Source organism: Megalobrama amblycephala, linkage group LG4 (genome assembly GCF_018812025.1).
Source record: "Megalobrama amblycephala isolate DHTTF-2021 linkage group LG4, ASM1881202v1, whole genome shotgun sequence".
NCBI lineage: Eukaryota > Metazoa > Chordata > Actinopteri > Cypriniformes > Xenocyprididae > Megalobrama > Megalobrama amblycephala.
Genome location: NC_063047.1, coordinates 931,117 through 942,923, shown reverse-complemented (window position 1 = coordinate 942,923; position 11,807 = coordinate 931,117). Strand labels below are relative to the sequence as shown.

The window sequence follows — 11,807 nt, the reverse complement described above, 5'->3', positions numbered from 1 at the left end:
GTGTTCAGACTATATGGACTACCAGATGACATAGTGTCAGATCGAGGACCACAATTCACCTCCTGGGTGTGGGCCGCCTTCTTCAAGAACTTAAATGTCAATATCAGCCTCACGTCAGGCTATCACCCAGAATCTAACGGGCAAACAGAACGACTGAACCAGGAACTCACACGATTCCTACGCACCTACTGTCAGCACAACCAGTCAGAATGGAGTCGCTATCTCATGTAGGCTGAATATGCGCAGAATTCCTTAAGAAAACCTTCCACTGGCGTTACTCCCTTCCAATGTGTTCTGGGTTATCAGCCTCCGCTATTCCCGTGGTCGGGCGAACCCTCTGAATTACCTGCAGTCAATGATTGGTTGCAGAGGAGTGAGGAGACGTGGGACCTGGCTCATCATCACTTGCAACGCGCAGTCAGGAGACAGGAGGAACAGGCCAATCGTCACCGATGAGCTTCACCCCAGTACACTGTCGGGCAGTGGGTCTGGCTGTCCACCAGGGATCTACGCTTAAGACTTCCATGCAAGAAACTCAGTCCCAGGTTTGTAGGGCCTTTCCAAATTACAAAACAATTGGATCCACTCTCCACTGACCCTTCATTACACCCACTATCAGCATATAGAGCAGCTGTTTGTCTGCTTTAGAGGCCGCACTAAATGGCTTCCTGTTTTTGAAGCAGAGACTTTCCAGATGGATTGTGGATGTGATAGCGCTGGCTTACAAGTCTATGGACTTGTTGTGCCCCTTAGGAATACAGGCCCACTCTACCAGAGGTATGGCATCCTCTTGGGCATGGTCCAGCAGAGTCTCTATCGCGGACATCTCTGTGGCGGCCGGCTGGTCCTCGCTGTCCACCTTCGACAGATTTTAGAATCTGGACATCTCTGTTCTCCAAACACAGGTGTTGTCAGTCTGAGATGCTTATAGACTATGTAGCAGGCTCTGACCATGGTCTGAGACTCTTCTTATGCAGCTGGTCCAGGGACCCTCAGTTGAACGCCCCTAGCTGTCAGCTCACAGAGTGGCTTCCATTCTGCACTTGTAGTATAGTGCTATTGGATTAAGTTCCCCATAAGCATCAAATAAAAGCCATTTGTCTGTGCACTTGCACAGACGTAAACCAATCAGACATCAGGATTCAGAGAAAACAGGAGTTTTCCCCATATGCTTGTTCCCGTTATCTCAGGGAACCAGGGTTGCATGAGTAACCTTAAACATTGCTAATATTTCATTGGTTCTTTCTTGTTTTTGCATATGTTCATAATTGCTTTGTGTGACAGTCTGGACAAAAATTATGTCCACTCAATTTGGCATGTTTCATTGTGTTATCACAAATAAAATAATTGATTGGATGGTTGTGGTTTGCTCTTGGTGGATCTCATGTGAGTGACAGGTTGAAAACAAAAATGTCTTTTATGATCTTTTCCAATGTCTGCTGTTGATGTCTGCAATGGTGCTGTTACATCATGTGGCAAAGCGTCGTCTTTATGCCATCCATCTTTAGAGCCCAACATTTGTCATCAAACTTGGAAAATGGAGTGCGAAAGTAGAAGAAACTGAAAGCACATTGGTGTACAAGCCCTCTGCCTTCTACCAGACACTGACGGCACGTTCCTCTACTGGTCATGCTGGCACAATTTATTAGATGCTCTGAGGTCCTTTGTGAACTTGGGCTTGCCTCAATCCCATAGCACACTTAGATTGTACAAAATGAAGTTCTGCCGGAGAGCAAGTGAAATGGAGAAAGAAGGAGATGTCCAGATACCCTTGTTCAACCCTTGAGTCGTTACTCGTGCATCATTTGAACTAGTTGAAGCCTGAAGAACTAGCTAATTAGCTATCTAGACCATCTTCTGTGTTTGGAGGCCATGGGATTGGAGGTGCCTCAATGGGCCCCCCGGATGGAGGTTCAAGACCTCATGCACGTCATCTTGACCGAACAATTACACAACGTGGTCAGTTAGTGCAGGAGTAAAGATGCTGCAAAGATGCTTTGGGCATTTGGAATGTTATGTGTTCTTCCAAACCAATATCCCAAACTTTATCCCTGTCTCACTGCAATCTTACGAGAACTTCAATATGAGTTTCAGCGATTCCCTGAACATCTGCTGACAGGTCTGCTTGGTCTTGCTTTTGCTGGTCTGTTCCCCCAAGACTTGCTCAGTCTGGCTTTAAGCGCAGACTTCATCAGCGGGGCTTGTAATTCCCAGGAGCTCAAATTAAAGAGTTATTCACCTTAGATGGAACTGTTGGTCTGGAGTTGCCCGAGTCGACGGCAATAAGGGAAGAAGTGACCAAACAACTCTGGGATTTCACTCAATCAGATATCTGCCAGAAGCCTGAGGTGACTGAGGCTGAAGCTGTGTTGCTGAAACTTCTAGGTGGAAAGACATGAGATTTGTATGCAAACACATGATACTTCCGCATTTGCACTCTATTGACCTAGAAGTGCACTTAGACCAAAACGACCAACCTGTTCCTGTGTCCTCCGGAGCTTGTCGCCAAAATCTCACCTCTCGGAACTTGGAACAAACACTCTCTGGAGTATCCATAACTGATGACCTAGTAACTCAACTAACTAAATCCCTGAAGATTCCAAAGTCCAACAGGTTCGTCCAAAAGCAAGCAACTCCGGAGGCAACTCGCGCTGGCCGGATACAGAGTCGTAGAGCTGCAGCACTGGGAATGGTTTCCCTTGCTGCAACGCTTCCATGCCGAGAAACTCGCCTATCTGCACTGAAAGATATTCAGCTGATTGAAAAAACAGACTGATTGAATTTTCCACATGTATAAACAACCAGCAGGGGCCGGTTGCATAAACCACTTAGACTAGTCTTAAAAGTTAAGACACTAAAAAATTAGGACCACTCTTCAAGAAAAACATTAAAGTCCATTACATAAAAATGTAGATTGGTGTAATTTGAATAGGGAAAATAACATTGATTACCCCTTGGTTAACTGCAAGTTGGTCAAACTAGTTCTTAAAGGGTTAGTTCACCCAAAAAAGAAAATAGTGTAATTTATTACTCACCCTCTTGCCGTTCCACACCCGTAAGACCTTCGTTAATTTTCGGAACACAAATTAAGATATTTTTGATGAAATCAGATGGCTCAGTGAGGCCTGAGCAATGACATTTCCTCTCTCAAGATCCAGTAATGTACTAAAGACATATTTAAATCAGTTCATGTGAGTACAGTGGTTCAATATTAATAATATAAAGCCACGAGAATATTTTTGGTGCACCAAAATAACAAAATAACGTCTTATATAGTAATGGCCGATTTCAAAACACTGCTTCAGGAAGATTCGGAGTGTTATGAATTTTTGGTGTCGAATCATGATTCGGATCGCGTGTCAAACCGCCAAACTGCTGAAATCATATGACTTTGGCGCTCTGAACCGCTGATTTGACAAGCTAATTCATTATGCTCCGAAGCTTCCTGAAATCAGCCATCACTATATAAGTCGTTATTTTGTTTTTGGTGCACCAAAAATATTCTCGTGGCTTTATAATATTAATATTGAACCACTGTACTCACATGAACTGATTTAAATATGTTTTTAGTACATTAATGGATCTTGAGATAGGAAATGTCATTGCTGGCGAATACAGGCCTCACCGAGCCATCGGATTTCATCAAAAATATCCTTAATTTGTGTTCCGAAGATTAACGAAGGTCTTACAGGTGTGGAACGGCATGAGGGTGAGTAATAAATGACAGAATTTTCATTTTTGGTTGAACTAATCCTTTAAGACACAGCCTTAATATATTGACTAAGTTTATGCAACTGGCCCCAGGTCTTACTCCACTTACGCCTGACGTTTCTGCTTCATACGAAACCACAGCACCGAAGTGTTTTTGTGGTCTTCTGATTAAACGATTTTTTAAATTACTGTATTGTTGGGCATCTGCAAGTCAATAAATGACAAGGTTGTGCTCTGCAATGTCTTATCTAGTTCTGCTTTGTATATGATTGCTTTGTTCTGCTTTTTGTATTATTAGTTAGATTAAAATGACACAATTCAGACTCAACTGAAAATTAATTTATTGAATCCCTCTATATGTTCAAGATAAAGATTCTTAAGAATCTAAACCAGATTAAAGGATTAGTTCACTTTCAAATGAAAATTTCCTGATAATTTACTCACCTCCATGTCATCCAAGATGTTTATGTCTTTCGTTCTTCAGTCGAAAAGAAATTAAGATTTTTGAACATTCCAGGTTTTTTCTCCTTATAGTGGACTTCAATGGAGCCCAAACGGTTGAAGGTCAAAATTACAGTCGATCCTAGATGAGAAATAAGGGTCTTATCTAGAGAAACCATCACTCATTTTCTGAAAAAAAAAAAAAAAAAAAAAATTACAAATTTTATACGTTTTAACCATAAATGCTCATCTTGAACTAGCTCTCTTCTTCTTCTTCTCCATTTGAATTCCAGCAGTGTAGATGCTGCTAAGTGTATTACTGCCCTCCACAGGTCAAAGTTTGAACTAAATTGTCATATACAATATGCTAGTGCAAGTATATAACAATTAGTTCAAACTTTGACCTGTGGAGGGCAGTAATACACTTAGCAGTGTCTACACTGCTGGAATTCAAATAGAGAAGAAGAAGAGAGCTAGTTCAAGATGAGCATTTATGGTTAAAACTTATATAATTGTTTATTTATTTATTTTTTAGAAAATGAGCGATGGTTTCTCTAAATAAGACCCTTATTCCTCGTCTGGAATCGTGTAAAAAGCTTTGAAGCTGCACTGAAACTGTAATTTTGACCTTCAACCTTTTGGGCTCCAGTGAAGTCCACTATAAGGAGAATAATCCTGGAATGTTTTCATCAAAAACCTTCATTTCTTTTCGACTGAAGAAAGAAAGACATGAACATCTTGGATAACATGGGGGTGAGTAAATTATCAGGAAATTTTAATTTGAAAGTGAACTAATCCTTTAAGCACCCTAACTTTAATTTGTAATGAAAGTCTTAAGAAATGTTGTGCTACTAAGACCTCATCATTATTGTGTTTCATTGTCGGTAGCCTATATGAAATGTAGATATAAATACAACACTGAAAATTCTAAATCAATTCAGAAATGTATATTGATCATTACGTTAATTGTTAAATTAAAAAAAACATTAATGCAGTAATACTAGTGACTAAGAATCGAAACATACTGAAAAACATTGCCTTATCATTGCATCATTACATGACAGATAATTATTTGTTGTTTGTATGCTGATAGTTTCGCTCATAATGAGTCACCAAACCACAAAAATATAATTGTGAATGCCATATTTTCACACATGCACCCATCAGATTCTCCTCAATAGTTTATTTGCACTTAATAAGTTGAATAAGCTTAATATATTAGTGTTTGATACATTTTTGCATGAGGCAAAACTGTATAATTGATCATTGTGGGGGTTTCTCTCATGTTCTCACACCATAACACTCAAAATTCATTGTCCATATATTTATGTATTCATCAAGCAGCCATGCAATAAGCAAGATAACGTACAGACAGTTGCTTTTACACACAATCATATATATTAAAGCCCAAATGCTTATTCTGAGATGTGCATATGTACGTAAAATGTGTGAGTTTTTGGTTAAGGCCTCTCAAAATGTTTCTATTTCTTGGCCTGTTTCAAATGCACCAGATTCCTCATCCAGAATCTTCACAAAATGACACTCATGCAAGCCAATGAAATCCTTACAGTTCGCCTCGTCTCATGACGTTTCCCCATCAGTACGTCTGCAAATCAGCATCAGCCAGCGTGCAACGCTCAGCCAATGAGCGCCTTCCAACGAGCTGCTCTCCGGCCAATGGCGAGGCTCCACGACGGGGAAGCGGTGACGGCTTATATACAGGCGAGCAGCGCATGAGTGACAGTCGAGACAGACAGAACACACGAGAAACACAGAAGAGAGAAACATTGCGTTCAGCACACGCCCTTGAGATTACTGCTTAATTCTGCGTTATCAGGTGAGATTTTATGTCTAATTGTTTGTTTTACCCTACAAAACCGCTTTAAAGATAACTAACCCATTTTGACTGGATAGTCGTGAGAAATGGCGATTTAAAGGGGCAGTTCACCTAAAAATGAAAATTATGTCATCTTTTACACGACCTCATGTCGTACCAAACCTGTAAAAATTTCTTTCTTCTGCTGAACGCTAAAGAGGATATTTTGAAAAATATGGGTATGTGAACCGCCATTAACTTCTATAGTAACGTGCGGGAGGGGAAAAAAATGCTATGGAAGTCAATGGAGTCCGAAAATATTTTGGTTATCGACATAAATTTATGATTTTTCTGGTGAACTGTTGCTGTTATAGCTTGCTGCTTATATGTTCATTCATTAGATGGTAACCGGTAAAACATGAGGAACTAATGTATTTTATCTTAAATTGGTTTCAATTCAAAGTAAATATGTTTCAAAATGTTTAAAATGTATGTTACAATGATGTTAATATTTGGTGTAAATTGGAAAAAAATAAAAAAAATGATGCACCACGAGGTTGAACTGGAGAGTAGTTACTCTAGAATATGATTCAGTGACTGAACATCATATCTGCTTCAGAATTGGAAAATAGTGTCCATTGTTTGTTCTTACATTATTTCTATTTGAAAAACATAATTGAATTAAATGCATCAGTTCATGCCATTTTTGGTTAAACTATCTAGAGGATAATTAGGATTTCTTTGGTCTTGAGTTTTTGCATGAAGGTGTTTTACTTGATTATAGTAAACTTTCCAACCAGTGATGTTTACTGTATTATGTACCTGTCCTGACCTTTGACATTAATGTATTCTTTACAGAAATCAGTGAAGATTTGACACCAAATCTAGGCCAAAATGCGTTTCCTTTGCCTGTTTTTGCTGGTGGCCGGCAGCGTGTTTGCCGAAGACGATGAGAAGAAGGAAAGTGTTGGGACAGTGATTGGAATAGACCTCGGGACAACCTACTCCTGGTGAGAATGAGTTTGAGTTCATAAAATTGATTTTCAAGATATATATATATATATATATATATATATATATCACTTTTTTTTTTTTTTTTTTTTATAGCAATTTATTTTGACAACCCCACACAAAAAATGTTTACTTTTTATTTTTTTATTTAACTGGAACAAAATATATAATTTTTTTATTATTATATATCTTATACAAATATATACATATTTTATACTTTTTATATATTTTAAAAAATTAAATTTTTCAATATAAAATGTATTTATACATTTTTAACTTGAACAAAATATAATTATAAAATAATATTTAATAAAAATATATACATATATTTTATATATTATATATTTTTAATTTGTATAATTTTATTACGTTTATTTTTTATTTAAAAGCAAAAAGTGTGAACATTTCTCCCTTATACTTCAATAATAAACACTATTACTGTGTTTTTATACTGTTTTCTGTTTTCATCAGTGTTGGAGTGTTCAAGAACGGTCGTGTTGAGATCATCGCCAATGACCAGGGAAACCGCATCACTCCATCATATGTGGCCTTCACCACTGAAGGAGAGCGTCTCATTGGAGACGCTGCGAAGAACCAGCTGACCTCCAACCCTGAGAACACCGTCTTTGATGCCAAGCGGTTGATCGGCCGCACATGGGGCGACTCCACCGTGCAGCAGGACATTAAATACTTTCCCTTTAAGGTACGCCCGTCTGAAAACCTGTATTGTGCCAGAGCTCTGCATCCCTTTGTCTTCGATGGGTGATAAACACTTGCTTTGTCTCTTCCAGGTTATTGAGAAGAAGAACAAGCCTCACATCCAGCTGGATATTGGAGCAGGTCAACTGAAGACTTTTGCCCCTGAGGAAATCTCTGCAATGGTTCTGACAAAGATGAAGGAAACTGCAGAGGCTTACCTGGGACAGAAGGTAAAGTTTTGATTTCAACACACAGGAAACATTGAGGCCAACAGCTGCTGTCTGTGAAACTCCATCTAACTCAGTTCTGCTCTTTTTAAAGGTCACACATGCTGTGGTCACTGTGCCCGCTTATTTCAACGACGCCCAGCGCCAGGCCACCAAAGACGCAGGAACCATCGCTGGTCTGCACGTCATGAGGATCATCAACGAGCCGTAAGAAACTTGTTACGCTTGCTTTGATGTCAATTTAAACAAGCTGTTTTACAACCGTGTTATTTTAGTATCATAGATCTACTATTATAGTTTCAGGAAACACTTTACAATAAGGTTTCATTAGTTAACATTAATCAAAAGTAGGGGTTGCACCGACTAATCGACTTTAATGCTCTGCCATGACGCTTTAAGCTTGGCGTCGACTAGTCACTTATGGCCTATAGAGGGCGCAACAGGATAAGAATCTTTGATCTTTGAAGTCCAGATTTACGCTCTGTTTTTATTTGTTAAAATGTATTCTATTTCAAGTAACAAAGTTTTTTTAGTTCTCATTAATGATTGTAACCCTGATGGACGTCTCGTTGCTCTTCACAGAACTGCTGCCGCCATTGCTTACGGTCTGGACAAGAAGGACGGCGAGAAGAACATCCTGGTGTTCGATCTGGGTGGTGGCACCTTCGATGTGTCCCTGCTGACCATCGACAACGGCGTGTTTGAGGTAGTGGCCACCAACGGAGACACTCACCTGGGTGGGGAAGATTTCGACCAGCGTGTCATGGAGCACTTCATCAAGCTGTACAAGAAGAAAACCGGAAAGGACGTGCGCAAGGACAACCGTGCCGTGCAGAAGCTGCGCCGTGAGGTGGAGAAGGCCAAGAGAGCGCTGTCCGCCCAGCACCAGGCCCGTATTGAGATCGAGTCCTTCTTCGAGGGCGAAGACTTCTCTGAAACTCTGACCCGCGCCAAGTTTGAGGAGCTCAACATGGTGAGAGAATATAATAAAAATGACAACTTGCAAAACTTTAAAGTAAAATAACTAATTCCAAATATTAATAAATGCATGAATTGATAAAATGACCCGTTTCCCCTTCGCAGGATTTGTTCCGCTCCACCATGAAACCAGTGCAGAAGGTTCTGGAAGATTCTGACCTGAAGAAGTCTGACATTGATGAGATCGTCTTGGTCGGCGGCTCCACTCGAATCCCCAAGATCCAGCAGCTGGTGAAAGAGTTCTTCAACGGCAAAGAGCCTTCCAGAGGAATCAACCCCGACGAGGCTGTGGCGTACGGAGCCGCCGTTCAGGCTGGAGTTCTGTCCGGAGAAGAGGACACCGGTGAGTATTCCATTTTGCAATGATGTTATCGTTTAGCATTTGGATAATAAATCCATCACACCACTCCCTAAAATGTCCCTCTATATGTTCAATAAATTCATGATGTTTCCAAAGCGATCAATTGTTAAATAATCATCTCAATATTGACCAAAATAATCTTGACTATAATTTTGCCAAACCCTTTTTTTGCGAGATGATTAATGACTGAATCTTGTTGATCAGGTGACCTGGTGCTTCTGGACGTGTGCCCTTTGACCCTGGGCATTGAGACCGTTGGAGGAGTGATGACCAAGCTCATTCCCAGAAACACAGTCGTGCCCACCAAGAAATCCCAGATCTTCTCCACCGCTTCTGACAACCAGCCAACCGTGACCATCAAAGTTTATGAAGGTAAGCCAACGATTTAGCATCAACATGACAGTTACACTTGAAAATAGCCTGGTCACTGGCATTGTGGTAAATGACATACATGTAATGCGTATGCATGTTATATTTTGCTGCGTTTTAGACCGTTTCATAAGCCGTCTTTAATCTTCAGAATAGAATCCAGGGCTTGACATTAAGCTTTGTGCTTGATGAACTTCGGATCATTCACTTGTCAGAGTAAAAAGCTGCTTGTCTGGAAAAAATAAGACTTTTGTGCTTCATCTTTCATTTTAAATTCTTAAATTTGATCAATTTAATTAGAATAAAACACTACAGGGCTGTTACCAATCAAATTAAATCATTTACACTGAAAAATTACAACTCTATTAAAAAAATGTTAAGAGATTGTTTGAAAGTTTACAATATGCAAATAAGAAATGTTGGAAAGAATCTTACTTTTAAACATGAAACTAAACTGCCAGTAGGTGGCAGCAAGTGACTATCTTAATGAGTGAGTCATTCATTCAAACGATTTGTTCAAACGGCTGATTCATTCAAGAACGAGGCATTTGTTTATGAATGAGTCATTGAATCATTGACTCAACCGATTTGTTTTAAAATGCTGAATCATTGGTCGTGACTCGTATGATTTTGCATAACTGTATCAAATGTTATAAATATAAAAACTTCACGTTTTTACTGCAGTATGTTAACTGAGTTTCTTGGTGTGCGTGAGCCTCAATAGCGCCACCTTGTTTCCATCAGAACATTATCCGCTATTGATCGGCACTTACACTAAATGTAATAAAATGACTTATTCTCGCATTTTTGGTGTTGTTTTTTTTTTTTTCATTATTGATGTCGAGCCCTAGTTCTCACTCTCTCTGCCTGTTTCCAGGTGAGCGTCCCCTGACCAAGGATAACCACCTTCTGGGAACCTTTGACCTGACCGGCATCCCTCCCGCACCCCGCGGCGTCCCTCAGATCGAGGTCACCTTCGAGATCGACGTGAACGGCATTCTCCGTGTCACCGCTGAGGACAAAGGCACAGGAAACAAGAACAAGATCACCATCACCAACGACCAGAACCGCCTGACACCCGAAGACATCGAGCGCATGGTGAACGAGGCCGAGCGCTTCGCCGACGAGGACAAGAAGCTGAAGGAGCGCATCGACGCCCGCAACGAGCTGGAGAGCTACGCCTACTCTCTGAAGAACCAGATCGGCGACAAGGAGAAGCTCGGCGGCAAGCTGTCGTCCGAAGATAAAGAAGCCATCGAGAAGGCGGTCGAGGAGAAGATCGAGTGGTTGGAGTCTCATCAGGAAGCAGAACTCGAAGACTTCCAGGCCAAGAAGAAGGAGCTGGAGGAGGTCGTGCAGCCCATCGTGAGCAAGCTGTACGGCAGCGCGGGCGGCCCGCCACCAGAAGAGGGCGACGAGCAGGGCGAAAAGGACGAGTTGTAGATCGTCCAGTGACTCTGCTCAGTTGCGTCGATGCCCTCGCCTCTCTAGAAGTGGCACTGGTGTACATATTGAACATTTTTGTATGAACCGGTCGACCGTGAAGCCACGAATCTCTTCGGGAAAGACTTGTGGGGTGCATTAAAGAGTTGCATTTGTTTTCTTATTTTCTCTTCACTCCGGTGGAGATTTAGTCAGCCTGGTTTGAGGCTCGATGCTGCTATTCTCAGGCAGTTCTGGGAGGGAGGGAGTTCAGGGGTTCTGGGTAAATTCCATGTGACATGCAAAAAGTTATTTATTAAAATCTGGCAACCGTAGAAGACATTTCTACCACAATTAAACAATAAATGTTTGATACAAAATGACGGGTGTCTCTTGAATTCAAATGTCGTGTCTAAACTGAACTGAGGAAAAAGTGTAAAGTCTTGATATTTTAAGTTTTCACATTCATGATTCTCAGATGTTTGTTAATGGTTACATGACATACAGGTTAACAAATACAATAGTTTACTTTTTAGTACTGTCAAATTGATTAATCACATGTATGTGTGTATCTACACCGATCAGGCATAACATGACCCCAGGTGAAAAAAAAAAAAAAAAGTACACTCCCATAATGTACTTAAAGTGCTCTATTTTCACACACTAATTTTGTTCTTAATGTACTAAAAACTGCCACTTGTAGTACACTTATGGGTTCAAGTGTACTATGTGGTAACTAAATTATTTTTTTGAAAGATTATCTTAAGTACTA

At 40.4% G+C, this 11,807-nt stretch overlaps 1 protein-coding gene across 1 annotated transcript; it reads left to right on the top strand.

Moving 5' to 3' along the window:
- The first annotated feature begins 5,831 nt into the window (after positions 1–5,831).
- Positions 5,832–11,415, top strand: LOC125266228 (endoplasmic reticulum chaperone BiP). The gene is made up of 9 exons (XM_048186701.1): positions 5,832–5,989; positions 6,827–6,978; positions 7,451–7,682; positions 7,771–7,908; positions 8,000–8,112; positions 8,488–8,878; positions 8,989–9,226; positions 9,449–9,616; positions 10,491–11,415. Exons 2-9 carry the CDS (start codon positions 6,863–6,865, stop codon positions 11,054–11,056), a joined length of 1,962 nt encoding a protein of 653 aa, XP_048042658.1. The 5' UTR covers positions 5,832–5,989; positions 6,827–6,862; the 3' UTR covers positions 11,057–11,415.
- The last annotated feature ends 392 nt before the right edge of the window (positions 11,416–11,807 follow it).

What these genes read in the sequence shown, in the direction of transcription:
- LOC125266228 (XM_048186701.1), top strand. Translation starts at nt 6,863, where the DNA reads ATGCGTTTCCTTTGCCTGTTTTTGCTGGTGGCCGGCAGCGTGTTTGCC. An exon ending in TTAAATACTTTCCCTTTAAG is followed by an intron (nt 7,683 to 7,770) that starts GTACGCCCGTCT and finishes TGTCTCTTCCAG; the next exon opens with GTTATTGAGAAGAAGAACAA. An exon ending in GACCATCAAAGTTTATGAAG is followed by an intron (nt 9,617 to 10,490) that starts GTAAGCCAACGA and finishes GCCTGTTTCCAG; the next exon opens with GTGAGCGTCCCCTGACCAAG.